Source organism: Dasypus novemcinctus, chromosome 6, assembly GCF_030445035.2.
Source record: "Dasypus novemcinctus isolate mDasNov1 chromosome 6, mDasNov1.1.hap2, whole genome shotgun sequence".
NCBI lineage: Eukaryota > Metazoa > Chordata > Mammalia > Cingulata > Dasypodidae > Dasypus > Dasypus novemcinctus.
In genome coordinates, this window is record NC_080678.1 from 78,857,109 (window position 1) to 78,884,551 (window position 27,443).

Genomic DNA, 27,443 nt, shown 5'->3' on the forward strand with positions numbered 1-27,443 from the left:
CCGGCCACCCAGCTTCGGGGCGCCCCCCATGCTGGAGTCTCTCCACTGACCCCGTATCTTTCACACATCTTGGGTCTCAACTTGGGCTTGGGGAAACCTGGTCACTACTGTCCTGTGTCTTGGGGCAAAAGGGAGAGAAAGCTAGAAGACTGTTCCTGAACTGATGCCCACCTTCAGGCCCAGGCAAATTATTAAACCAGTGGAGGGTTTGAGAGGTCTCCCCCTCTCTCCCTTTAACCCCGTTCTCAGCCTTCTGGTGCCCCCTCCCCGACACCCAAGGCTTTCAGGCTTCCCTCGGTGTCCTTGCAGGACCTGATGAGATGTGCCTTCCCAGGTGTTCCAGCCTCCAAAATCACCTGCCTCCCGCACTCAGGGCTGAAGTCAGGGCACAGTGCAGCTGGGGGTGGCGGTCGAGCAGGGCGTGTGCGTATGAACCGAGAACCGGGGAGGGCCTGGCAGCGTGGGGTGAGCAGTGGTGCCACGCTCAGAGGAAGAAGAGAGCAGCTAGGGGGGGCTTCCAGGAGGAGGTGAGGCCCAGGCTGGGCCCCAGGGTGGGCAGACATCCCAAAGGTGGGATGGTGTGAGTTAGCAGAAGGGAAAGAGACAGAGGCCCACAGGCACTGCGTAGCCAGGGCAGCAGCAGCAAGACCATTTTTATCCCCTAAGCAGCTGCCCACCCTGCCCTGGGTGCCCTCATCCCGTCTCTCTCCTCTTCCCCAGGGAGAAGCTGGTACGAATGGCCAGGCTGGCCCCCCAGGACGGCAAGGACACAAGGTACACCGTGCCCCAGATCCTGGGAATTCAGTCCCGAGAGAGAGCGTCCTGGCGGTCCCTACAGCTGGACCTCAGGGCACAGGGCTGGTCCGCACTGGCCCCCCGCGGCTCCTGCCACCATCCTTCTGGCTGGCTTTGGCTTTGGAGAGCCTGCCATGAGTCAGCAGCCCTGCAGAGGCCAGCCCTGGCGCGGGACACTGGGCTGCGTGTGACCAGAGCCCCTGCTTCTGTTCGCTTCCCAAGCCGCTTGGTTCTCACTCTCTCCAGCTACTCCACGAAAGGGTTGGGTCAGTGCTGGTGTGCCCCTCGGAGACACAGAGGGACCAGAATGCTGGAGGGAGGGGGGGTGCTGCCGTGTGGCTGGGGGGCGGCAGGGGGATGCTGCAATGTGGCAATGGCTTGACTCCATGAGCCACCGACTGAAAGGTTGCCACAGGTTGAATCATACCAAAGAGTTCATTTTTGCTTTCATCTTACTTTCTATATTGATAAATACACATATACATACCTATGGATGTCCTTTAATTTTAACATCCCAGAAGGATGGGCATTGTCATTTGTGTCTCGTTAACGCTCAGTGTTCGTCATGTTTCCGGCAGGGACAGATGCCCTGTGCACGCCCCGCACCCCACAAAAGGCCCTCCTGATGCCTTCTGTGGTCCCCCTGTTTCACCGTGCAGCTGGGGTCTTTCACAAGCGAGGTACCCGAAAAAGAACCCCACGGGTTCTCCACGGCAAATATATGCACCATCGGGGCAAACGGCAGAGTTTACTGAGCCCTTGCTCCATGAGCAGAATGGCAATGAGAGAGAAGCCAGGGTGTTACTGACCAAGGCCAGCCTGTCACAGGTGGTCACTGGCAAAGAATGCAAGACAGAATGTCAAGTCCTCCGTGGGAGGGAGCAGACTTAGCCCCGAGGACCTAGGAGAGAGAGGGCGCGGGCAGGCGCTAAGGGGGTGCTTCCTGAAGGGGGCGGAGCCTTGCTGCTCTTTAATGGCCAGGCAGGTCTGTGTCCTCAGCCTGCACCAAGATGAGCCTCCTGACCCCTGCACGGCCCATCTGGAGACATACAGTGCCCACCTTTGTCTCCATGTCACTCCAATTTTGTCATGCAACAGGGGGAGCCTGGAGCAGCTGGAGAGCAGGGACCCGCTGGCCCCAAGGTACGTGCATCTCTCGCCTGGAGTCACAGAGTGACGTCTCGCCTCCCTGGCGTCCAAGTGGGCGGTGGCTGACCCTGGGGTCTTGCAGGGGAGGGAGGCGAAGAGCATTCTGGCCCTGGGTTGAGGCTGACATTGCGTCCATGATTGAACTGTCCCATCCGGAAGTCTCACATAGAGATTTCTCTGTTTGTTCTAGAATCCCTGAGCATCCTCCGAGCGTGGGTGGGCTCCCCGCATCAGCCTCCCCCGGCTGCTCTGGGTCAGCAGGGTGGAGCTGTTTAGATGGGGAGCAGACAGCGCTTGCCTTCAGGTCCCTCCTCCAGGCCCTGGCTGAGATCTCATTTGCCTTGCAGGGCTCCAAGGGAGAACCAGGGAAAGGGGAGATGGTGGATTACAATGGAAACATCAACGAGGCCCTCCAGGTGAGTGGGGCTTCGCCAGAGACTAGCGATTGGACCAGAGCTTTTCACACGTGGGGCAGAGCTTCCAGGAGGCTCGCCCCTGGCTCTCCTTTGGCAAATGGCTCCCATCATTTGGCACCCCCAGGGGTGCAGCCCGTGCAGGGTTCTGGGGCCCATTTCTTCAGAACACGCACACTCCCCTTTCACATGGTAGAAGCTGCTCCCAGAAACTCGTCTCCCCTTTTGGTTAATCATATTTTGTGTATAAGTCACTGACCCTTTAAAGCAGGGTTTCTCAACCTCAGCACTACTGGCATTTTGGGCTGGGTAATTCTTTATTGCCTGGTGCTGCATTGTAGGATGTTTAGCAGCTTCCCTGGTTTCTACCCACTAGATGCCAATAGCACCCCCAGTTGCCACAACCAAAAAATGTCTCCAGACATCACCAAATGCCTCCTGGGGGTGCAAAATTGCCCTAGATTGAGACCACTGCTTTAGAGGAGTGTGTGTGTGTGTGTGTGTGAATTCATTTATAAAGCCCCATTTGTCCCTCTAATTTAATTTTTGAATGCTTCCCTGTCTTTCTATACTGCCTTAGCTTAAAGGAAGTACATCTAAACCTGGAATTCTGAGTTCTGGGAGAAGAGAACAGCACAAGGGACGGCCCCCGTGGGCCACTAGAAAGGATGAGAGAGGCCGCTTCTTCCCTCCTTTCGCAAAGGGGAGGAGGGTTGCCGGTGCATTTTCAGCACATCTCGTCCTTGTAGAGCAGCAGCTGGGTGCCCGACGATGGGCGTTCTCTGCCCAGTGCTTACAAAGAGTGACAGGCCAGCCTACGGACACCCACCTGTGAGGGCGACCCTCCCCCTTCCTCCTGTGCCTCTTCGGGGGCACAGCTCCCACGTTCCCCGGGCTGGCAGAGGGCCCTTCCGGGCGGCCCTGGGTGTGCCCTTCCACTGACGGTGGTGTTGGTTTTTCAGGAGATCCGCACGCTGGCCTTGATGGTAAGTCCCCTTCTCTCTTTCTCGGGCACTGGCTGAAGGGAGGGGGGCAGCCTGCAGGTGAGGGCGCACGTTCTCCCCATCGGAAGCCAACACTGGGCTCCTGGGCTAGGGTCAACCCGGCTGTGGGGGGGCTGAGGGCCATCTGAGCCGGGGACTTGCGAGTGCCCGAGCTGCCCGAGCTGCCCGAGCACCGGGCCGCGGCTGTCTTCTGTGAGGGCGCTTCACCCACACAGCTGTGAGTGCACAGCTGCGTCAAGGAAAGATGGGCATCAAGGAGGAGGTTTCTCTTTTTCCTCAACCCTCTGCTGGTAAAATCCATAACTCTGGGGCATCAGTAATAACCTTCCACATTTCCCCCTTCCCTAGTAATCCATTTCGCTGTCTGCTTTTGAAAAGAAAGCAGTGGATCCCAGGCCCATCTTGCCCACATTTCTCCCAGCATAAGCCTCAGTAAATACCTGCAGTTATGACACGCACACCAAGGTCTAATTTACAAGGTGGAAAGAGGAGGGCTCATCACAAGGTTTTCCAACTGTCAGAATTTCTTTTCACTTGATGTTTTTTATTGGTTGTGTGCCACAGAACACACTTAGCTCAGAACTGAACACCAATCATATGATTTTCCAATCTTAGAAATTGGTTTTAGCCGATATGGTTCTGGTTGGAATCAGTGAGCTTCATTTGGGAACATTAAAATATATTATTTGAAATAGGTATTGAAAGCAAACCTTTCCTGGAAACACAAACATTTTCTTTTCTTTTAAAATCAACTTTGAGGTATAGTTTACAAATCATAAAATGTTAGCAGTTTTAAGCATAGAATTCGATGTGTTTTGACCTATGTATATAAACCCATGTAACTATGACCACAATCACTCCAGAAAGTTCCTTCATGCCCCTTAGGAGTTCCCCGCGCCCAGCGGCAGGCCACCGCTGATCTGCTTGCTGCACTATAGATCACATTTGTCTTTTCTAGAGTTTCGTATAACTAGAATCACACAGGGTGTAGTCTCTGCACCCAGCTTCTTAGACTCTGCATGTTTTTTGGGATCACCTGTGCCATTGCCATCCCCGGTGCTTGACTCTTTAACTGTAGAGCATGGTCCGCTGCTTAGATGCACCATCTCTTCCCGTGGTGATGGGCATTTGGGTTGTTCCCTGGAGAGCTTGCCGGAGAAAGTCAGATGTGTGTCCTTGGAGCCCAAGGAGCCTCCACCGGTTCCTGGAGGGAAGAGGAGGGAGGGGCTGCTGGGCATGGCTCTAGGACCCCCAGCCCCACTTTAACCCAAGCAAGTTCCGTGCTTATCTGTTTTACATTCTGGGGTTCCCCATGTTATTCCCTTTGCAAAACAGAAAAAAAAAGGAAATTGTTTCTTTTTCTTTTTTTTTAAAGATTTTATTTATTTATTTAATTTCCCCCCCTCCCCTGGTTGTCTGTTCTTGGTGTCTATTTGCTGCGTCTTGTTTCTTTGTCCGCTTCTGTTGTCGTCAGCGGCACGGGAAGTGTGGGCGGCGCCATTCCTGGGCAGGCTGCTCTTTCTTTTCACGCTGGGTGGCTCTCCTTACAGGGCGCACTCCTTGCGCGTGGGGCTCCCCTACGCGGGGGACACCCTTGCGTGGCACGGCACTCCTTGCGCGCATTAGCACTGCGCATGGCCAGCTCCACACGGGTCAAGGAGGCCCGGGGTTTGAACCGCGGACCTCCCATATGGTAGACGGACGCCCTAACCACTGGGCCAAAGTCCGTTTCCCGAAATTGTTTCTATCACTAAAAAAAGGTTTGAAACCGCTGGTCGCCACATCATTCCCCCTCTGGAGACCCCCCCTCTCAGTCAGAAGGATTTTCCGTGTGACTTTCTCTTCTTCCCTAGGGGCCCCCTGGACTTCCCGGGCAAACTGGCCCTCCTGGAGCTCCAGGGATTCAGGGCCAGAAGGTAAAACTTGTCTTGACAGCGAGTGGGGGTGAAGTCCCTGCAGAGGTGCTGCCCTCCTGCCACCCCCAGCACAGCGCCCACCCCCCAGCCCTCGGCTCTGCTGCTCCCCCTTCCCAGCGTCCTTCTCTTGGGTTCCTGTAACTCTCAGGCTCTGATGCAGTGAGCCTGGGTCTGCCCCAACTGGACCCCAGCCGTGGCCCGAAGCCAGCCATCAGGGATCAGAGGCTGTGGCAAAGGGCCCTTCCCAGCCTGCCCCCCTCCCGTGCCTCCCTCCGCAAGCGCCCTGTGTTTCTTCTCAAAGGGTTGTGCGCTTTTGCCCCTCTGGGCCTTGCTCGTTCCTGCCCCACTTCCCCTCTCCCCAAGCCTTTCTCATCTTTAAGCCCTACTCAAAGCCCACCTCCTCCTGCCCCTTCCTCTCGGCCACTCTGGCTAGAACCTACGTCATTTGCCTGGTGATGCAGCCTGTTTACCTGGAAGGCAGAGGCCACGCCTTCTTAAGCTCTGTCCCTCTGTCCCTACCTAAAGGAGGGGCTTTGGTTGCTATGAAAATGAAGCGTGCTCCCTGGGGGCGGCCAGGACCTCCAGGAGCAGGTCTGGGGGGAGCCCGGGAGGCGGGCCCCCTGGCGTGCCCAGGGGCTGGCAGAGGCAGCGGGGCTGTGGTAAAATGCCGAGTCATCACTGTCTCCTCGGAGCTGACCTTCCGCTATTCTGGCCACAGGGGGAGATCGGACTGCCAGGCCCTCCAGGGCACGACGGGGAAAAGGTAAGGACAGCACGGCCTGACCAACCCCTGAAGCATCCCAGGCCCAAGTCTGTGTGGGGAAGGCGAAGGTGGGGGAGCCCACTGAGCCCCCACTGCAGGCTCCAGGGCGAGACAGGCAGGCCCCTCTGGGCTGGGCTTTTGGCCAAGGAGCCCCCCCAGGTGCCCATGAAGAGGCGCTGCCAGGCTCTCTCCTGGGCGCCGGCAGGCACAGAGCGCGTCTGATGCCCTCTGGCCCTCCCGTTGTGCTGTGTCCTCTGCCCGCTCGTTCCTCCACTGATGCATCTAAGTGTGGTTGCTCTTTTCCAAAGGGACCTAGAGGCAAGCCAGGCGACATGGGCCCCCCTGGTCCCCAAGGACCCCCTGGAAAGGAGGGGCCTCCTGGAGCGATGGGAGAACACGGACGCACGGGGAGCCCAGGAGAGAAGGGCGAGAAAGGGGAGACAGGACAAGCAGGCTCGCCGGTGAGTGGGCGGGGCCGCGGCGCGCCTCCGTGCATGTGCAGCCCCCAGCGTGGCGCCAGCTGCTGCCCCGGAGCCCGGAGCTGGGGAGGCGAGATCCACGCGGGTGCCCCCCCCCAGAGGTCCACGCGGGTGCCCCCTCGAGCCACTTACTTTATGAGGCCAATTCCTGACTCAAGGGACCCAGGTCCATTCAGTTGTCATCTGTCTGTGACCTCGGGCAAGTCACTGAGCCTCGTAGAGCCTCCGTTTCCTCATGTTTCCTCATCTCCAGTGGGATTGTGATGCCATCCCTGGATACCCCAGTGGGCTGTTGGGAAGGAGATGGGGTCCCAAACGTAAAACTCCTCTTTGGAAAGCATGGGGAAACCCTACTCCCAGGAGAGGTTGCATGTAGAAAAGAGGGGCCTTTGCCAGTCCAGCTGCACTGATGACTTGGCCTGAGCCCCAGGTGTCCCCGTCAGTGAAATGGGCACCCTCCCAGGAAGCCACGCGTGCATGCGGCTGTAGGGCAGGCCACGCAGCGGGACGGCCTTGCGCTTCACTAACAGAGATCTTTGTCGATCTGTAGGGTCTAGACGGCCCCACTGGGGAGAAGGGAGAACCAGGTTACCCAGGGAGACCCGGAGCAGCAGGATCACCCGGCCTGATCGGGCTCCCGGGATTCACAGTAAGGCGACAGGGCTGGGTGTCGAAGTTGCCAGCAGGCAGCTGCAGTCGCGGGCAGCCAGCAGGTGCCTGGTGCTGTGGGGACTGCACCAACCCGCGCCTGCCCCACCCTGGGGGTTCCTCGAGGGTGAGCAGCCACTGCCCCGAGGGGCACTGGAGTGCAAAAGGGGACCTCAGGTCCTCGGTTCAGGCCCCAACCTGGTTCCAGGGCAGGTGAATCTTGTGCTTGGAATTGTCCCTCTTAGAAGGGAATAGGAACCTTAGAGGTCGCCCAGTCCTGCCTCCCTCCCTCCCAGTGCAGGAATCCCTCTGCAGCAGCCCTGACCCGCTGTCCAACTTCCCTGGACAGGCAGGGAGCTCACGGCCCCCCCATGTTCACCCTAGGGAAGGGAGCTCCCTGGTGGAGGGGGTGCCTCCAGGTGTGGTGTGGAAAGCTTCTTTGTTGTAGCTGCCCCCCTCCCCTCCCGGCCCCATTCTGCCCTCTGGATCTGAGTTCCTAGTTTATAGCGGCCTAACAAATACCACGGATCGGCGGCTTAAACCAACAAGCACTCCGCCGGCTCCTCTGCCCGGGTCTCCCAAGGCTGCCATCAGACCTTGGCTGCCGCGTTCTCAGCTGGAGCCAGGGGCAGAATTCAGGGCCTTCTGGTGTAGGGCTGAGGCCCTCAGCTCCCGAGGTCACCGCAGTTCCCTACCGCGGGGCCGTCTCCAGGCAGGCCACCTGATGGCAGCTGGCGGCGTCAAGGCCAGCTAGCGAGTCTCTCTGGTGTGGAAACAAGACAGAGCCAGCCAGACAGACAGATGACGGGTGATAGAGGGAGGGAGGGAGAATTAGGTAGAGAGAGATAAATAAATAGACAACAAGTGATTGATTGATAGAGGGTAAATAGAATAAATGGATATAAATAGAAGAGCTGAAGATAGATAATAGAGATAGATAACTGATAGGTATAGATAAATAAATGGATGATAGAGATAAAGATAGACATATATATATCAAATCCTGGGAGTGACATGCTGTTACCTTTGCCATGTGCCATCTTCTATGGGTTAGAAACACGTACCACGTCCATCCTAGGGCCTGTCTGCTACAGGCTCTCCTCCCACTTGCTAGAACCTCAGATTCCTGAAGTCAGCGATCATGGCTCTCCTTTGCCAGCCTTCCTCCTCCCCTCCTTCTCTTCTCCCCTCTTCCCCTCCCCTCCCCCCCTTCTCCCCCTCCCCTCCCCCTCCCCTCTCTCCCTTCCCTTCCCCTCCCCCTCCCCCTCCCCTCCTGTGGGCCGACTACCTCCACAGCCCCCAGATGTTCCTTGCTTCTGGCACTGAGACCCAGTCTGGTCCAGATCCAGTTTGTCAGGGATCTGAGGTCTGTCTGTGATGACGTTCATGCCGTGGTGTTTTGTGCCCACAGGGAGAGAAAGGAGAACCCGGGAAGAAGGGTGACCCAGGAGTGGAGGTGGGTGGTTCTTCCTGTCCCTCCTGCGTCGGGAGATGACTTGACAGGGGCCCTCGGCAGCCCAGGCCCTCTGGGACGAGGAGACGGAGGAGGAGCCGGATGCCCGATGAGCACCCAAGATGGTGGGCGCTAAGCCAGCCGTGGGGCCGCTCCACCTTCTCGCTATGTGGAACCCAGAGCGCCTGGCATGTCCTGGGCCAGTGCCAGGGTCTGGGGATGAGGAAAGTAATAGTGGCGGGATCGGCGGCTTGCCCTGCAGTGCCCGGGACACCGGCCAGCAGCCGGGCCTGGAAGCCGTCGCAGGAGTGGCCTGGAGGGCCTGAGGAGGCCCTGCAGATAAGCCAACATGGGGTGACCAGCTCAGAAAGGAGCGGGCAGGTCTCCTTCCTGCCTCTTGGGTGGTTGCCTGTGGACAAATGGACGCCCATCTCCATCAGAGGCAGACACGGTGATGGGCACCAACCTCCATAGAGGGTCCCGTCTCCACTCTCTAGTCCGAATCTCTTTTACTACCCCAGCCCTGATGGGACTTGGAGGCCAACAGTCCTCCTCCTGTTGGTTACAGACCTGGGGAGTCTTGAGATAATTCTGCAGAAACATCTCAGCCTCCTCCCAGTCCAGATAATCAATCCCTGCTCCTCTAAGCCAAAGGTCTCTAACTCAAATGCCTACAAGGGTCAGGCAAGGAACAAATACATGAGGTCCAGGTATAGAGACAGTACGGATTGGTAGGGACTAGGGTGAGTGAAAGAACTCATGCTCCTTAAGGGGGAAACTCCTGACCAGCTCTAGCAGATGGATAAGGAAGCTGATTTAGCCTGCCATGCAAACAGAGTCTCGTGTTGCCAGATCTAATTTCACAAAAAAATCTGGAAGACTAAACATTGGGGGGACATTTCCTGACATTTTTTTCAACATTGTTAGAGCCGATGGGTTGCCTGTTCTAAGCCTTCTTTGGGGAGCCTGTGCTGGGCAGTCACAGGTTGACCCCCCACTGGCCTTGCAGTCCCCAGCTGGACCCTGATCTATGTCAGGCAGAAGGGCCACTTCAGTTGTGAAGGGAGTGAGCTGACAGTCTCCCCTTTCACTTCCAGGTTCCTGGGCCACCAGGGTCAGAGGGCCCTCCTGGACCTCCGGTAAGTCTGGAGGACTTGTCCACATTTTGGTCCCCTGTGGTCAGATCCCTAATGTCCCCTCCCCGAGCCAGTTACTGGGCTCAGCCTCAGCCTTAAGTCACTGTCACCTCCTCCTCCCAGGAACCTTCTTCCCTTTCCACCCATACTGAGCAGGTGCCATCCAGGGACACCAAGAGCCTGGGCCTTACCCACTTCCCTGGAGACAGTTGAGTGGAATGGCAGACCGGGGTCTGGTCCCACTGCTCAGCAGGAGTCGCTTTGTCACCTAACCCTCTGCCATCAGACATCTGTTCCTCCCCTTCATCCTTCCTCCTAACCAGCTGACATTGAAATTGACCTTGAAAACCTTTAAAGCCCCACGGAGTGCTCTTCCCAGGTTACGGATGATAAGGCAACCCCTTCAGGGGTTGCGCTGCATTTGGTAAATACCCAAGCATCCTGAAGCAAAAGGTGCTGGTCCGTGCCTCTGTGGTTCCCGGTCCCCAAGGCAGGGTGTCACCCATCGTCACTGGAGAAGCAGAAGCAGAGGTAGTGATAATACACAGCGCCAGCATCTGTTGAAACTTACCATGTGTCAGACACTGTTCAGAGTTCAGAGTTATTTAATTTACACTGTGTTTCCTCTGAATCTTCCCTTCATGAGACTCGGGGTCAGCTCTGGGGGCCACAGAGAGATTATCAGCCCCTGGCCGGGGAGGCTGGCTCAGTCTGCTTCTGCAGCTCCCACCCCCGGCAGGGTCCCCATTAGCAGTCCCATCTGCCTCTCCTGCACAGGGACCCATACCAGACTCTGCACCCAAGCCCTTGCTCTTCTGAGGCCCAGTGTATGGAGAAGGAAGTTGATTTAACTTGAAATGCGGTTCTAACGTGCCTTGTTTTGATTTCAAATACAGGGGATCCAAGGTGTTCCTGGACCAAAGGTAGGAAGATGTCAAGTGACAGGTGCTGGGCAAGGGGGGTCAGGAAGAGGGCTGGGTCAGTGACAGCAAAAAAGAGGGTAAGTGCTCCTGTGACAGGTGACCCAGCTGATTCTGCTCCCCAAATGGAGTCATGTGACACCCCGGCCAAAGAACAGGCAGGGCAGAAGGAAGTCCCACAGTCCCCTTCACAGCCACCATCAGCATCTGGCATGCTTTGGCTTCAGAATTTTCCCTCCACCACTTAACCCCACAGAGTGATAGGTTAGATGCTTAGCAAATGACGAAGTCCTTTGCCCACGTCACCTGGCCCAGACCTTCATTCACCCTGAAGAATAAATGGGAGGTGGGGAGCAGCTTAGAGTGGGACCCCTCCCCAGGGCCCAGCCCACTGAACTGGGATGACAGCTTCCCAATCTTCCCCCAGACATTTCAAGTGGATAGGGGGGTGGCTGGTGGCTGCTCCGTTTGAGAAGCTCTGTGCTGTGCTGGTGGCATTTCAGGCATCTGCCAGCAAAATCTCTGTAGGTCCCAGTTTTCCTCCTGTGCAGCTAGCTGGTCTGAGAATCCTCTACCAGTGATAAAGCCTGACCTGGCACTGTCCTTATGGGTTTGTTCCCACTCTACCTGTCCCTTTTATTTTGGGGGACCTCAGGTTAGTGCAAGGGGGCTCAACCTGGGGCAGAGCCAGGCTGAGAGTTCAGGGATCCTCGGGGTCCCTGGCCTGCCACCCCTGCACCAGCCACCTCCACCTTCTCCCTCCTCCACCTGCCCCATATCTCCCCACCCTTCGGGACCCCAGAATGCCAGAATGACTTGTCTGGGATGTGCCCTTCTGTGATCTCCCCATCTGCCTTTCCTTCAGGGGGAAGCAGGAATAGATGGAGCAAAAGGAGAGAAGGGTGACCAGGGAGAAAAAGGAGACCGAGGTCCTCTGGGGTTGCCGGTAAGTACCTTGGACCCAGAAAATTGCTGAGAGGAGCCCAGCTGGGCCCAGGAGCCCAGGAAGTCCTGATGGGGCCAGGGGTGCTGGGCGGGCACCTGGGAGAAGACCTCTGGAAAACTCGACGTTCTGAAGTGCGGAGCATTCCAGATCTCCATGTGGTTTGCTTTCCAGCCTGGCAAGACTGTTGGTCCTAAGTCTCTTACCAAGAGCCTCCTCTGGGCCAGGCCCTGAGGCTGGGGGAAGGCGAAGCTGAGTAAGCTCCCAAGGAGCTCCCAGCTGGAAAGCCAGGAGGGGCCTTCAAACAGCTTCAGTCCCTACGAGGCATGATTCAGGGCAAGAAAATTCTGTCCTTATGTGGACCGAGCTTGGAGGGCTTGGGTGCAATGGGACAGAGGGAAATTCCCCATTTAGCTCCTATTTTTCCCAGAGGGACTCCCTGAGCAACCGCTGCTCTCTCTCTTGAGCACTGGCCACAGCAGAAAAGCTTAGAAAGGGTCAGATTCTTTGGTGACAGCAGGCTTAGGCCACTCAGACTCAGATTCCTGGAGATCTCTGATATCAGATTGCCCAAGGCTGCTCAGAAGGCATCCTCCACATTCCCAGGTGTAGGGGCTGGGCTGGGCCCGTCCTTTGCCCCAACCTCTTAGGGCCAATGGGCTCATCACTGCCTCACCTGTGTCCAGGTGAGGCACCACCCATCCCTGGGGCCCTACGCCATCCTCACGCACACCCCACTGAGGTTGGAGGCTCTGATTTGTTTTTCAAGAGCTGGAAGGGACTTTAGCGATCCATCGCATCATTTTACTGATGATCCCAGAGGAGAAAGTGAGTCATTTGAGGTCACCCATGAAGCCAGTGACAGCCAGGGTAGAGGCTGCTCCTCCACCGCGCCTGCGGCCTCACAAGGGGGCTCTTCCTAGCCACTCGGGCTTCCTTTGTCCCCGGCTCACGGCCAGTTCCCACTCCAGGAAGCCATAAAGGGCCGCGGGAACAATGGAAAGCCCATTATCCCAGCTTGGCAAAAGTCGAAGGTCTGCTTAATTCAACCACAGCAACCAAACAATGAAAGGTATCGTTACACCCTCATTAGTGTAGCAAATGTAGGAACGCCTAAGAAGCTGCTTCACTTGACAGACCCCAGAAAGAATGACCTTACAGACATTTCCCCAAGTCTTAAACTGTGTCCGGAATGATTAAATACTCCTTGCTATTAAAGGAGCCTTCCTCCCCCGCCTCAACCACACATCTCTCCTTGCTCATCTTCGTGGCCCCAACAACCCTAATGCAAATTGGAGAATTCAGCCAGGGCTTGGAATTCACAAGCCACAGCAGCCAAGCCGGTAATATGAGCAAAGGACCGGCCAGATGAAAGAGAGAGTACCCAGTCTATCTTTTATTTTCTAACTTTTGATACAGATACATGTACAGGGAAATCCTTTTTCTAGTTAAAGGAAGAAAGAAAAAACAAAACAAAACACCCAAGTATGTCTATAAGCACCAGCTAATTTGGACTTCAGGGTGACAATAGAGAGTGGTGGAGACTATCACTCACTGGAACCATGTGTCCCTTCTTAAATGGAGCATCCCCTTCTAGCTCAGCTGGCTGTTGCTTGGGGGAATGGGGACCCAGTGTTTCTGAATCTTCTGCATTTTCCAGGGAAGCTGGAGACCTGACATTTTACGTGCAATCTCCCCACTTTCTAACGCTAGCTCAAAATTATTTACAACGGTATAGACCTTAAGAAATATGTCCATGGCCCACATATAGCCTGAAAGCTTCCAGTTTATGCCCTCTGTTGATAACTCAGTATTAATACTGCCCAGACGAAGCATGTAGATATTTGGATAAAGTTCGATTTTCAGGCTTCCCTTGGATTTTTCAGTCCATGTAGTAACAACCTATTTTTTCTGGGACTGGTCTATAGAGATCCCTCTCTTGGCCCCACAGAGGTGGTCCTCAGCTCTAACGCTGGCTGCACATTGGAATCACCTGGGAAGTTTTCTGAGCACTCCATCACCCAGCCCCACTTTCAGAGACTTGGATGTAATGGGCCTGGGGCGGGGCCTGAGCATCTGGCTAGTTTTGGATCTCCTGGGGGATTCTAACATGGGGTGAGAACCTCAGCTCTCCAGGCTGGGGCGTCAACATCCGCCCAAGAGCCATGTGGTCCTAACACTGAGAAGGAGTCCCTTTAGCGACCTGCTACCCGACACCATTTCCCCAGGACGATACTGCTCCCCCCTCCCCCGCCTTCCTTCTGGGGGGGTGAGGATTGGGGGGGTAAAAACCCTGAGGCTCAGGTGGAAGCAGTTTTCAAGCATCTCACTGGGCGAGTGTCCCCATTGCCTTCTCCCTGGTCTGTCATACTGGAATCAGTAGGCAATATTCGCCCCCTGGTTTTCCTAGGTGGGCTGCAGGGGGGCTTCCTAACTCACCATACCCCAGCATCCGAGCTTATGTGACACTAGACAGGAGGGCAGCCCCAGCACCTGGTCTTAATAGCAGCCCGCCTGCCTGCCGCTTTGCCCCGGGCAAAGCCCTCTCTCCCAGGCAGCTGCCCCCAAAGGCTTTTTCTATAAAAGAGCCCTTGTCTGAGAGCATAGGAATTGGTGCTGGGCTCTGCAAACTGTACAGTGTCCGAGAACTGTCAGCCATTGTTAGTGTTACCACTCGAGGTTCCAGTCCTCCACCCGGCCCGCCAGGAGAAGGCCAGCTTCTGCTCTGCCTGCGAATCTGAGGGCTCTAAGTCAGTGCCCAGCTCTCGGGGGTCCCCAGCCCAGTCTGGTCTCAGCAGGTGTGCAAAAGGGACCGCAAAGGCCAGCCTCTCCCAGACCCCTCCTGGGAAGGACGCACTGTGAGCTCTGCTGGAGTTCACTTTCTGTGTCCCTCTCCCCAGAACACTGGAACCCCTTGGGAGGGGGCTGCTGGGAGAGGATAAGAAGGGAGAGGGGAGTCGGGTCAGGAGCCTCAGGAGGGCTCGGCAGGCCACACTGTACCCAGCGTCTCCATGTGTTGTTGGTTTCCATGTAAACACCGTTCCCTGTCCTGCCAAGCTTATTTCTCCCGTTTTGTTTGATTACCAGCATTTATGTCTGTCCAGAGTCACTGCTTCACTCACCTCTTCCCTCCCCCATTCCCTTTTTCCCCTCCCGTTTCTCCCCTCCCCTTCTTTTGGTCAAACCGTCCCCTTCGTCCAGGGAGCGTCAGGTTTGGACGGCAGGCCTGGGCCACCGGTGAGTGTCACTTCTCCGTTATCCCCGTCCCCACCCCGTCCCACCCCTGGCCTGTGACCCCTCTGTCTGTCCCGCTGTGGCCTCGTGTTCCAGTGAGTCCTGCCTCGTTCCCCCACAGACACCAGCACGTACAGCCCCGCGCAGTTCAGTCCCGAATCCAGACTCTTGCCCCAACGCACGGGCCTCATTGGAATTCCCCTTTCCAGAGTACGCACCCAGGGACCCCAAACCGGAGTTAGCAGATGTGGGAGGGGAATGGGGGGCTCCAGCAGCACCGACCCCGTTCCTGAAGGGGTGCGAGCTTGGCCTGGGAGCCGAGCGCTGGCCTTCAGGCCACGACCCGTCCCCACCACCATCACAGTGTCTATCTGTGCGCGCCGTGCCGTGTTGTCCTCATGCTCTGAGCTCTGTTCATCTCCTCTCTGCCCACCGGGGCTCCCCACTCCCATGCGGCCACCAGCTGGGGTGGATGGGGGCGGGAGGGCCCTGGACGGGGCAGGTGTAGCGTGCAGGAGCTCAGAGGCCATTCCAGCCAGCGCGGCACGCCGCGTTCTAGCCACGCCTCTCCCTGTGGCCCCACGGCCACCCTGCAGTCCAACAAGAGGGTTTATTGTGGAACAAGTGAGGGGCTCAGCCCCTTTCTCCATAAAACAGGCATCGCCTACTCTTGACTCGAAAACACCTGTCTCCTTGTGACAAACAGCTCATGCGTCGGAGGGAAACTTCCTCTCCACCTCCCTGAGCACCCCACGAGATTCTGGGGACAGCCTGCTCCTGGCTCTCTCCCCATTCTGTGGCGTTGGGGTCACCGACCCCATCGGGAGACGAGGTGCTAACGGGCTGGCTGCAGTAATGACCAGGAGAGAGAACTTTCAGCAGTTCATACAGAGAAGGGAAGATGTACAGACGGGTCCAGGGACCTGCTCAAACACAGCAGCAAGGCTTTCCAGGGACGGGGCGGTGGGCCACCAAAGCCACACCTGGGGACGCCTCCAGCTTTCAGATGGGCAGGGCTGCAGTGACCCCACTCGGAGCTCCGTCCTGTTGAGCACCTGTCCTGGGCCCTCATAAAGAGGAGGTGCTGACGGGACATGCCCGGGACGGCAGATCTTTTCCAAGCCCTGCTCCCCCCAGGCCTTTATGGAGAGGACCCCATCGGCTCCCCCAGATGGAAAGCAGACCCCCTCGCCCAGTCACTTTTAGGGCTTTGATCGTCCATCACGGCCTCTGTCTCCCAAGTTCACCTTTCCCAGGGTCAGGGTTAGGGGAATGTTCTGTGGCTGGAATCCAAGAAAGTGAGACTTTTTCCTCAACTGCTTTTACCATTAACAGTGGGCAGAGGGAAGCAGTGCAAATTCATATACTCTGTCCCCTTGGACTGAAAGTCTTATTTTTCTCATGAAATCAATATCACAGCCCTAAAGGAAAATTTTTATGGGACAAATATCCTGGCCTGTCAATAACTAATATTTATTGAGCACTCCTGGCCCAGCGCCACAGGCTTCCCATGCATTCTCTCATTTAACCCTGGAGGCAGGCACTAACCATCCTCATGTCGCAGAAAAGAAAACACTGATACTCAGAGAGGCTAAGTAACTCCTCCAGGGTCACACAGCTTGGAGGCCTTCGAGGCAGGGTTTGGAATGGCCAGGCTGACTGTGGCCCTGTCCTTGGCCATTAGCCTGATCTGGCCTCTTGCCTTGTTATTGATGCCGACACACTGTCCTTCCCTCCTGGTTGCAATGGGCGCACTGATGCCATTTAATTGCTCTTTTTAATTTTTTCATGTAAAGTAAATCAGCGTCTTCCCACGGGCTCTGTGTCCACCTTTCACAGCCACATCAGAGCCCTGGGACCTGCCCACAGGTCCAACCTGCATCCTCCCGGCCTCATCTGGGCAGGAAATACAAACACTGAGGCGGAAATACAAACGCCAGTCTTGAGCCAGCCAGGCTGTAAATTAGAGAGCCGCTTACTTTTGCCCTAGCAGGCCCTGCTCCTGTCTCTAAGCAACAACCACTGCCCTGGAGCCCCGAGTCAGGAGGGTCTGGGACACCCTGCCACCCAGGCCAGGGCAGGCACCCGAGGCATACGCATTCCTGCAGGGCCCCGGAGGAGGGGAGAGGAGAAGGCGGGGACAGAGGGCGGGGTCTGCAGTGGGGCAGCCATGGGGGGCGGCCAGGGCGGCGGTGCTGAGCGACCCTCCCACGCCTGCTCTGTGTGTGTCTGCACCGGTCTCTGTGGCATGAAGGCCTTCCTGCTGCATGTGGAGCTGCGATAGCACAGGGGTGCCAGCCCCCGGCCCCCACCCGTGGGGTGGGCTCGACTCCCTCTCAAGAGCTTCTGGGAGCAAACTAAGGCCCCATTTTCCCACCGTTTTCAGTCTTGGCAAGCTGGGTTGTGACGCAAAAGGGTTCCATTCCAAGAATCTGGCTCAGGGGCAGAGGGGAGGCATGCTCCCCTCCCAAGGCCCCCCAAACCCAAACAGGAACACGGCCCGGTCCAGTGACCGCCCTTGACGAGCCTGACCTCGCCAACCCTGAAAACTGGGTGTCCAGGCCTCGGGCGGGCTGCCCAGCGCGCCCCCCGCCAGGCCCTCACCTCGGCTTGCCTTACACTCCCCAGGGCACTCCAGGACCAATTGGCGCTCCCGGCCCAGCGGGACCAAAGGGCGAGAGGGTGAGTACTCAGCCCGCCGGGGACGGGGCGTCCAGGAGGACGAGAGGGCCCCTCCACCCTGAGCCTCGGATCCCCCAGCTGGGCGCCCGGGCTCCAGCGCCTTCCCGGGTTCCCACTTCCATCAGCCAAAGGAGGCCCGGCCGCCGCGCCTTCCTCCTCCATCTGTCCTGGTGGTGCTGGCAACAGCCCAGGGGGGACAGCAGGCCTGGGGGTGGCTCATCTTGTAGCTGTGCATGGACAGGGACTCGGGGCAGTGGGGACAGTGGGCCGCTTTCTCCACTTCTGCCCCTGGTCACCTCGCGTCAGTAGCATGATTCGGAGTCGGGCAGGTCCCAGATGCTGTGGCCCCCGGGACACCTCTCCACTAGGGAGAGGGCGTGGAACAGAGTCCCAGGTGAGCTTAGGAAAATCCCCAGGCGCACCTAGGAGTCAGGAGACGACCACGCTCCCACGGTTCTGGTCCCTGGACCGGGCACGTCACGCGCTGCCCAAGCCCAGCCCCACGTGGGGTGGTGTGCGCAGGGTGAGGGAGGAGGGCGTTGGCTCAGGGGAGGGCCCCAGGGCTGCCCTGTGGGTCCACGTCAGCCCTTGCCAGGCCCCAGTTTGTGCACGCTCAGGACTTGGGCTCCCTGGAGGCCGGCTCGGGTGCTGGACCTCGGAGGGGCCTCCGCCAAGCTCGCGGCTGTGAGCGGCTCAGCTCCCCTCTCCACCCGCACACCCCCCCTCACTCCCCCCCACCCCCCCCCACCCCCGCTCACTGCCTCAGGGCAATCTCTGATCTCGTTCTCAGACAACACAGCCAAGGGAGACCGGAGCAGCCTTCGTGGGGTGGGGAGGGCGGAGCTTCTGAGGAGGGGTGTCCAGCTCTCTGAAATCACAGCCACTGGGAGACATCAGGAGGGCTTCCCTGAGGAGGTGACACTTGAGGGAGGCCTCAAAGAAAAGATGCAAACTTTCTCTTTCCTGTCTCTTTTCCCCGCCTTCCTCATCCACACCCATTCCCTGCTCCCTTTTGCCCTCCCCTGCTTAAGGGGGGACCAGCCAGTACCCCCAGGACACTGCTCAGTTCTTGGGGGATGGACCTGAGGCACTGGAGAGAGAATGTGAAGGGGTTTCCACCCCGGCCCGCCCCACCCTCTGGCCAGCTCCCTGCTTCCCTGGGGGCTCTCTCAGGGAGCTGGGGAGGCTTCTCCCGTTCACAGGGGAGTAGGAAATGGCTGAGGGAATGCGCTGTCCTGTCGGGGGGCTCATGGCTTCCTCCCTCTCGCTTCAGGGCAGCAAAGGCGACCCCGGCATGACGGGACCAACAGGAGCAGCGGGGCTCCCGGTAAGTCTCAGGAATCGGAGGCTCCCCTCCGCCGCCCCCGCCCCGCCCCACCCAACAGAGGCTCTGTCGAAAGAGAAAGCCCGGGGCCTGGAGCGACAGACCCAGAGCCACGTGAGAATTCCCATTTCTACGACCGAGGAAGCTGCCAGCAGCCAAAGAGAACGTTCCTGCTGGGCACAACTTAAGGGGAAAAACGGGCGCACAGCTGTCGGGGACCAACCACGGCCTCGCCCATCCCATGGGATGGGAGGCAGCAAACAGCATGAGCCCCTCCCGCCGTGCGCTGGGCATTAGGTGCCGCAGGGGGCCCCGGATGAGCGCGGGGTCCCCTGCCCTCAAGGGGTTGAGCCCCTTGGCCGGGCAGAATCAAACCCAAATCCCGACAATACGAGAGGAAGAGCCTCCAGGAAAGGAGCAGCTTTCCCAAGAAAGCTGGGCCTGGAAAAATAGGCTGGCTCTCCATTTGCAGCATGTTTTCCCGGCGCTTTGTTATCAAAGTAAATTGTCTGCCTATGGGAGCCAGAACTTTTATTTCCTCTCCGCTGTAAGGCTTGTACATCTGCTTGCCGGCTCTGGGCTAAGTTGTCTAGGCTGCTGTTTTGGCTAAACAGGCAGCTCCAGGCAAATCTTTGCCTTGTGTGCATTCCCCTAGCTGAAGGAGTAGATAGCATCCAGCACCTAGAAAAGAGTGTGAGAAGGTGGCGAATCGTTCCTCCAACAAGAGCCTGGCAGGATGGCAGGTGGACGGGTTAGTTTCTCTGCCAAGAGAGCTTCTTGATCCCACAGCCTTGTCCTCAGATCCCAGCTCTCATCACCATTACCCTGGAAGCTCTTGACTGCCAAGGGCATGGGCTGTGGAGCAACAAGGCAAGACCGTGTCGTGGCTCTGTCCCTAGCTCATCATTTGTCCCTGGGTTGCGTTACTTGAGCGACCTCCCACTGTGTCCCCTCTCTGTGAAATGGGAATGACCAAGCTGTCTCCAGTGGACGAGGCTTCAGTAGAGAGCGTTGCGAGCCCCGAAGGAAGAGCTGGTGGCATTCCGTGTTTTCTCCCTAACGTGTCTCCGTTTCTCTGATTGACGGCAGGGTTTACACGGACCACCCGGGGACAAAGGAAACCGGGTGAGTCTGAGCCCTCACCCCTTGGCTGTGGTCACTAACGTCTTCCTGTTGTGGTGGAATGATCAATTAGGAAGACCTGACCCAACACGGCAAAAAGGTGTTTTCCAATAAGTCCTCCTAAATTAAAAGGCTTTAAAACGAGGGCCTTAATGTGTAGCCTCCAGGGAGCCTGGGCCCAGGCTTGAAATGAAGCTCGCATTTTCCGCCTGACACGGAGGTGCTGAGCCTCCCAGGGGCTGTCAGGTCAGCCTTGCCGCCCAGTAACCAGGCCCACACCCAGCTCCTTCTGTGTCGCCCTGATAATGGGCCCCTGCGTGGCATTTTTTAAATCCATCATTAGCTAGTCCTTGCCTTCTAACACTTAGTTTTGCCAGGTGAGAGAGAAAATAAATTCCAGTTCTGAGAACAAGGATACAGCTGTTATAAGCAGCCAACTGTTTTAAACAATATATTACAGCCATTGTTTCTCTTGGAAAGAGTCAGCAGCACTATGAGATGAATTTTGCCTCCCTAGGCCCTGTGCTCTGCCTTTGGATTCTGCCGTCTTCATCAGGACACATTTATTGAATGTCCACAGGGGGGGTGTATGACACATGCCGTGGCCTTTGGCATTTGGGCCAAAGGGATAATTTAACATTTGACCAAGAGAGACCCTTCCAGCTCCTTTCTAGAAGGACTCTTTCATCTGGTGTCCTATCACAGTGGTTCCCAGAGTGGGCCCACATCCCCTAGAGGCCCAAGAGGGTCTTCTAGTGGGTGGTAAAACCCAAGGATCTTAGACTTTGAAGGGAAGGAATGGGAGGAACAGACGGAGAAACGAGGCCCCGAATGATGCACAACGTCTTGGGGTGCCACAGAGATTAGAGCAGAGCAGGCGGCCTCGAGGATCCAGGTCATGGGGCTGGTCTTTGAAAACTGATGCCCTGTTCATGAACAGCAAATGCCAGAATCCCTATGTTTATATCTGGTACCAATTAGTTTCAGACATGTTTCGAGAGTACTTTGCCATCCCCGAAGACTCCCCCAGGCAGCTGGTCAAAAGCACCTCGGTTTGTCCCAGGGGTCTGTAAACAAGGGGGAGCAGGCAGAGCCACCCCCAGAGTGTCCCATGGGAAGGCCAAGTTTAGGCTCCGCCGGAATAGTAGGTCTCCTTCCAGAGGGGGGACCAGCCTTTTGAGGGGGGCCGGGAACCCCACCTTCCTGTAGTGGGTCATCAGAGTGTAGGCCCCTCAAGAAATTGATCGTTCCACCCCTTCCTTGGCTTAGTAACCTCCTTTCTAATTTATTTCTAAAGAGTTCTGGTTTTCTTTTCTTTATGCGACTGTTCGTAAAACCTATCTTTTAAGACCTTTTCAGTTGGCTTCAGGCGCCGAGTCATTTGAAGGCCGCAAAGCCCATCCTCGAGGCGACAGTGATGTGCTGCCCTAGAGGTGAGGCAGTGAAGGTAGAGAGTGCTCATCACGACCAGGCGAGGGCGGGAGGCTGGTGGCTGTGGTTCTTAAGGAAACAAGAGTGAGCCAGTGAGACCCTGGAATCAGAGAGAAAGTTCTCCCCTTCTCCCTTCCTAAAGCAATACACACTTGCCCCTGTGTAGATTAGGAATATGTCACTTCAAAGTTAAGTCCAGAAAAGAGTAAAGATGCATAAACTTGCTTTCAAATACACCTTGAAGAACTAACTGACTTACTAGACTCATTCCAAAGGGCAGGTTTCCGAATCAAAGAGCAGCTTACTGCCTCCAGTCAGGAGAGTGGACTCTCAGGGGGCCAGAATGTCCTGTAAGAGTCTCCCTAAACCTCGCCTCCTCATTCGTTCTCTTTATAACTGGCCCTAACAGGACTTTGGGGGGGGGGGGGATGTGAGGGCCTGGTGAGAAAGCCTCCGAAACAAAGAAGACTCCAGCAGAGCCAGGGCTTTGCCGAGGGCTGCTTTGCTAACCTGGGAGCTGCGAAGAGGGACGCTTTGACCAAGGTGAAATGCAGAAAGGGCTTAGACAACATTCACTGTTACTTAGAAGGTGAAGCTAGAGATGTTCAGAAGCACCCAGCCCCCCAGCCAATCCAGTGGAGGGTGAGTCCCTCCCTGGAGGGCAGCTCCCAAACTCTGCCCCAAGTCGCGCCTTGGGACTTCCATCCCGGAGGCTCCCCGTGGGTGCACGAGTCTTTCTCTCCATCTCACACTGATCCGAGACACGACCTTAAAATGCTGCTTCTCCAAGCCCTACCAGAGCAACGTCTAGGAGCCTCTTTCCTGGTCCGGGAAGGAGGAAGGTAGTGGCGGACAAAGGATCAGAGCCTGAAACAGGAAGTTTTCTAAGAGGAAGTCACAGATGCCCATGGAAAGAATGGTCTGCCCTTGTCACGAAGGGCAGTCCCCTGGTCACTAAGGAGCTCTCCGTGAATTTGGCCCAGATGCCACTTCAGGATGAACGATGAGTCAAAGGATGAAGGGCGGTGTGGATCTAGCAATTTGGTCATCAGGAAAGTCGGGTACACAGCCCCAAAGTGATTGATGTCACTGCAGGGCTGCCTGAAAGCCACTGAAAAGTTCTGACAGTGCAGAGCCTAACTCGCCACTCTCTGAGTTGCCCTGTCTGGGTGTGTGTGTGTGTGTATGGGTATGTCCTCTCCTATGTCTTATGGCCTGGATCTGCCCCTTCCTTCCTCTTCTCCGACTCCAATCTTCCTCTCCCCTAGATACACTCACCCACCGCAATCCCATAATCCCATGGCCCTCATCCCTTCCCTCCCCTCCCCCAGCTTCCAGTTTATTTCCTTTATTTTTAAAGAAAGCTCTGCTGCTTGACTTCACTTGTCCCATCCCCTCCTTACCAGCTAGAATGCTCTCTCTGGCAGGGCCTCTTTCCTGTCATTCTCTAGGGAGGGGGCGGAGGAGGATAAAGGTAAAACTTCTACTCTGATACCTTTAAAGGACACCCAACGGAAAGCGCCCGCCCTTGCCCTTAGAACATGACACCGAGGCCCCGCGGTGTCTGTCTGTCGCCCATCGGGGAAGCCTGAGACCAGCTGACCCTCTGTTATCCGCAGGCAGGCCATCCAGGCCTGGAAGGCCCCACCCTGTGCCGCTGTGCCCACCCTCTTAATGAGACACTGGGTCATCTCTACCCTGGCCCGCCCCAAACAGAACGAGGGGCGGCACTCCAGAGGAGGGTCACCCTGGGGCTCTCCCATCCAAAGAGCTCGTGGTCTCACTTCTCCGCCTGAGGATTATTTATGCCAGGCTGCTCTCCTTGGTGGGATACATGGCAGCCAACAGAACAAACGGAGTGTACCACATGTGTATATGCATTATTCCCCTTAAATACATACCATTTTCTAAGTATTGATTTGAGTCTTGGAAAATTCATTTTTTAAAAATGCATTGGAAATTGCAACCAATTTCTGGAATCAAGAAATTTGGATAATTTCCATAGAGCAGAGGAAATCTCAAAAGTATTCTTATCCTCTGCTTCCTCTAACAAACTCATATACTGCATCTTTCCACTGTGAGAAAGCCACAGAATCTATAAGACCGAAACTCTGACCCCAAGGCTTGCCTCAGTAACAACAATAAATAATGACCATTGTTACTGTCATTATGAGGCAGGTATCATTAACTGAGCGCATACTATATGCCAGCAGTCAGTATTTAATATGCACAAAGATCTCAAAGACCTTTGAGGCAAATGTTGTTATCCCGATTTTACAGGTGAGGAAATTGAGACTCAGAGACGTTAAGTAACATCCCAGAGTCACACAGCTAATAATTGACGATCCAGCTCTGACTCCAAGCCTTTGTTCTGACAAATATGCCACCAAGTCTTCAAGGTCTTGCCACCCTGAAGTAGCACTGTGGATGTCCCCATGCAGTAGACAGTTGATCTTCTAGAGGATGGAAAGAGTTCTCCGGAAGATTCCCCCAGGGCATGCCTGGGCCATTTTTAAAGAAACACAACATATGAAAATCCAAATTCATTACAGATGTGAGGTTTCACTTTTAAAAAGAATTCCTCACCGTCCTCCTTTAAATGGAGAATGACCCTGATGCAGAAAATAGGGTTCAAGTTAGAAGGATGCAGTTCAGTGAAGCTTTTCAGAAACAAATGAATCCCACGAACTGACAGGTCCGTGTCCTAGTAGCTGTCTGTGACCTCAGCCTGGGCCAGGCTGGAGACCCTCGTAGAACGGAGGACCCAGCTGAGCCCAGAGCATACTTGTATACAGGTACACATGCACAAACACACCCATAGTGCACGCACACATCCACACACAAGCACCTACCCACACTCACCCATGCACCCACGAAGACACTAGCACATGCATGCACACACACCCAAGGCTCTCAACAAAATCACCTTGCCTCCTGATAGAATACCAAAGGAATGAAAAGCAGCAGCACAAAAAGGCAGCAGCCCAAAGCCTTCCAAAAATGGACGGTGCAAGAGAAGGAAGTTGGTCCCTAGGCACTCTGCTCATCACAGATCCACCCCAGGCCCAGCATCAGCAAAATCGCCACCTGTACCTCCCCTCCACCCCCAGCGCTGGCCCCGCTGCTCCCTGCAGCCTGGCCTCGCCTTCCGCCCCTGCCCCTCCCCACCTGCCTTAGCCAAAGTCTCAGGTGCTTAGCAGGGTGAAGGTGGGTACTGCCCCCAAATCCTATCCAAGGGAATCTATGCTTTTTACCCTCTTTAATTTTTATTCTTTTCTTTTTCTGTCTCTAACTTTAACACATGAATAATCCTAAAGTTTTGATGTTATTTTTTTTCTTGGACTAAACCATTGTTTACAGGGGGAGAGGGGGAAGAAAGGCTCTAGAGGGCCTAAAGGGGATAAGGGAGACCAAGGAGCACCTGGATTAGATGCCCCCTGCCCGTTGGTATGTTTTTATTTATCTCTTGCATTGTTCTGGTTTTTTCCTTGAGGTTTGCAAGTTGGAAACAAAGAAGGCAAATAAACTCAGATGAGAACTAAATGACTACATGCATGCCACTGAAATCTGTCCATTTAACTCGTGAAATTCTGCCCCCTGTAGGGTTGCCTTAAAACCACAGCTGTGAATCATTGTGGCTAAATCTCTTTCCTTTGAAGATGCAGAACAATTGATGTGTGAAAGCAAAGAACCAAGAGGAAAGTGATTTGGGGAGGAGGCCTCAGCTCTTAGCTCCAGGGTTAATTCAGAAGCCAGCGGAGCACTTGCCAGCCGCAAATTTGCCTTCTTTGTTTTGCGGCCACCTCTGTCCAGTGGCCAGGGGTTCACACCGTCTGAATCCTCCCTCGGTCAGGATGCGGGGCCCTGGGCTTGGCTTCTCCTCAGGACACTTATGCTCACAAGTGAGCAGAGCAGGTCCAGGCAGGGGTCTTTCAGGAGCCAGCCTCCCAACGCCCACCAGCCAGCCAGCTAAAATCCTTGACGCTTCCGACCCCACTCGTAGCCAGACACCCACAGGAAGCCTTCCCCAACGAACCCATGATTCATTATCCATGGCACCTTCTTGATCCATTTGAAGGTTCTGAAAATTAGCATGCACTGAAGTTGACATTCACCTGTGTCTACTCCAAGTGAGTCTTTACATAGAGATGGGGCTGGTTGACCGTGTTCAGAAGCCGAACCCCCAGGAAGCCAAAGAGAGCACAAGGATTGAATTTGGGAGATGGGGAATGAACCGGGGCTTAGCCCCTTTGTAGGTGCCCTGAGGGTCCCGCATCCTGGCCAGGCTAGGGCCGAGCCTCTCCACTCCACCGATGGAGCTGGCCAGCCCCGACTCAATAATCATCGTGGTTGGTTTTGTAAACAGGGACACCGAGGTTTTAAAGGAGAGAAAGGGGAGCCGGGGTTACCAGGGCTGGACGGACTGGATGCCCCATGCCCATTGGTACGGCATCGCCTGCCCTTTCCCGCATGGCCCCCCAGGCCCCCCCACGTGTGTGGTTGACACCCGCATGCCTGTCCACCGCCATCCCCGCCCCTCGGCCTCCACCCGCCCAATCTCCTCGTCTTGCTTCCTCCCTCCGTAGACACCCAGGGTCACCTCTGGGGCCTGCCAGACACGCTGCTCTCTTGCACGTGAAGTCTGCCGTCTGCTGCTGCTTCAAAAGCACGTTACCCCATGGGAAACCAGCTTTGCCTGCGTCTGATCCTCATTTCAGAGTTGCTTCCAGACAAATCCACCACCAGAAATAAAACTAGGAAAGTGGGTTCTCTGGACAGGATCTTAGAACCGTGACTTCTCTTCCCTCCCGCAATGCAGTCAGTTCAGCTGAGCACCTGGCAAAGCATTTGCTGAAGTGTGGAGGGGACCCAGCCCCACTGAGATGGCCGAGGCAGCCCCACATCCCCCTGCCCCTGCACAGCCTCACGATGTGGCCGGGGGCAGATGGGCACACCCAGAAACCTTTCTGGGGTAGATGAAGAAGTTCTATTCCCGAAGCAGAGGAGGGGAACGCCAGCTTCCTCATCTAGCCTGGGTCTGGGGTTGCTGCCCTGGTGACACCACCAGAACTGGGGTGGCAGTGAGGGGGAATTGATTCAAATCAGATTTTTAAATCCTAAAGGGTTGGTCCTTTTTGTTGAAATTCCACAAGACATTTCGAGACCTTCCCTCGGTTTCATCTTCAGATAGATCACCACTGAATAGTCTGGCAGAGGATAAAGAAGTTGAGAATGTAGTTAAGGGAGAGAAGGGAGGGAGACATTTAGGGTCCCTCTTCCAAGCACCCCTCTTCCAATCCGGCATAGGTGGTAGCCCTTAGTTCTCTCCGGCCCAGACTCTAGGCCTGTAGCTTATTGCAGCACAGGGAACATGCTTCCTGCCCCCGCCGCTAGAACCCCTGCTCCCGCCCCCCACCCCCGGCACGGCAGCGGAGTGGAGCATGCAGCATGCACGGGCACCTCTCAACCGCGGGGCTCCCGCCTCCCTCCAGGAGCCACCATTCCTCCTCCGCCGGCCTTCTGCCCCCTCCCACGGCAAGCCCTTGCCCCACGGGAGCCTCTTCTTGGCCTCCGTCCTCCTCTCCCGCACGCACACACCTTGCCATCCTCCGGCTGCCACCCTCCTCCCCACCAGCACCATCCACGCACCAGTGGGGCTGAGTGAAGCGTGCCACGGGCTGGGGAAGGGGGCAGAGGGCCATCCGGAAAGTGGGGCTGCACCGCCTCCCCTGCAGTCCCCTCCCCGACCCAAAGGAGAAAATGGAGGTCATCCTATTTGACCCTTTAATGCAAAATGGCATTTTCTCCACTAACACCCCATATGGAAGTGTATGTCTAGTAATCTTGCTGCAGATGTGTGCATATCTTCCCTTTCCTGCTCACTGTTGGTCCTTGCCTCCGGTACTGCGTTCTTGTGCATATGGTCATGACTTTTAGTACAAGATAAGTAGACTCCTTTGGTCCTCCATGACGGGGGCTGCCTGCCAAATGCCAAGCGGCAAGCGTTTAGGTGCCTGCCCCGGCTGGTTAA

General features: G+C 56.0%; 1 protein-coding gene across 7 annotated transcripts in view; it reads left to right on the forward strand.

Moving 5' to 3' along the window:
- The window catches only part of COL13A1 (collagen type XIII alpha 1 chain), a 77,020-nt gene that overhangs the window by 46,231 nt on the left and 3,346 nt on the right, over positions 1 to 27,443 (forward strand). For 3 of the 7 annotated variants that reach the window (XM_058298958.2, XM_058298960.2, XM_071215839.1), the window contains 17 exons: positions 721 to 774; positions 1,894 to 1,938; positions 2,292 to 2,360; positions 3,320 to 3,343; positions 5,215 to 5,277; positions 5,996 to 6,040; positions 6,349 to 6,501; positions 7,070 to 7,168; positions 8,579 to 8,623; positions 9,718 to 9,759; positions 10,653 to 10,679; positions 11,542 to 11,622; positions 14,821 to 14,856; positions 17,482 to 17,535; positions 18,809 to 18,862; positions 19,949 to 19,984; positions 24,773 to 24,859. In XM_058298958.2, the coding sequence (XP_058154941.1) occupies positions 721 to 774; positions 1,894 to 1,938; positions 2,292 to 2,360; positions 3,320 to 3,343; positions 5,215 to 5,277; positions 5,996 to 6,040; positions 6,349 to 6,501; positions 7,070 to 7,168; positions 8,579 to 8,623; positions 9,718 to 9,759; positions 10,653 to 10,679; positions 11,542 to 11,622; positions 14,821 to 14,856; positions 17,482 to 17,535; positions 18,809 to 18,862; positions 19,949 to 19,984; positions 24,773 to 24,859 (1,014 nt within the window). Of the gene's footprint in view, positions 1 to 720; positions 775 to 1,893; positions 1,939 to 2,291; positions 2,361 to 3,319; positions 3,344 to 5,214; positions 5,278 to 5,995; positions 6,041 to 6,348; positions 6,502 to 7,069; positions 7,169 to 8,578; positions 8,624 to 9,717; positions 9,760 to 10,652; positions 10,680 to 11,541; positions 11,623 to 14,820; positions 14,857 to 17,481; positions 17,536 to 18,808; positions 18,863 to 19,948; positions 19,985 to 24,772; positions 24,860 to 25,778; positions 25,857 to 27,443 lie in introns of all 7 variants that reach the window. The other 4 variants (XM_058298959.2, XM_058298961.2, XM_058298962.2 and 1 more) reach the window with 4 other exon arrangements.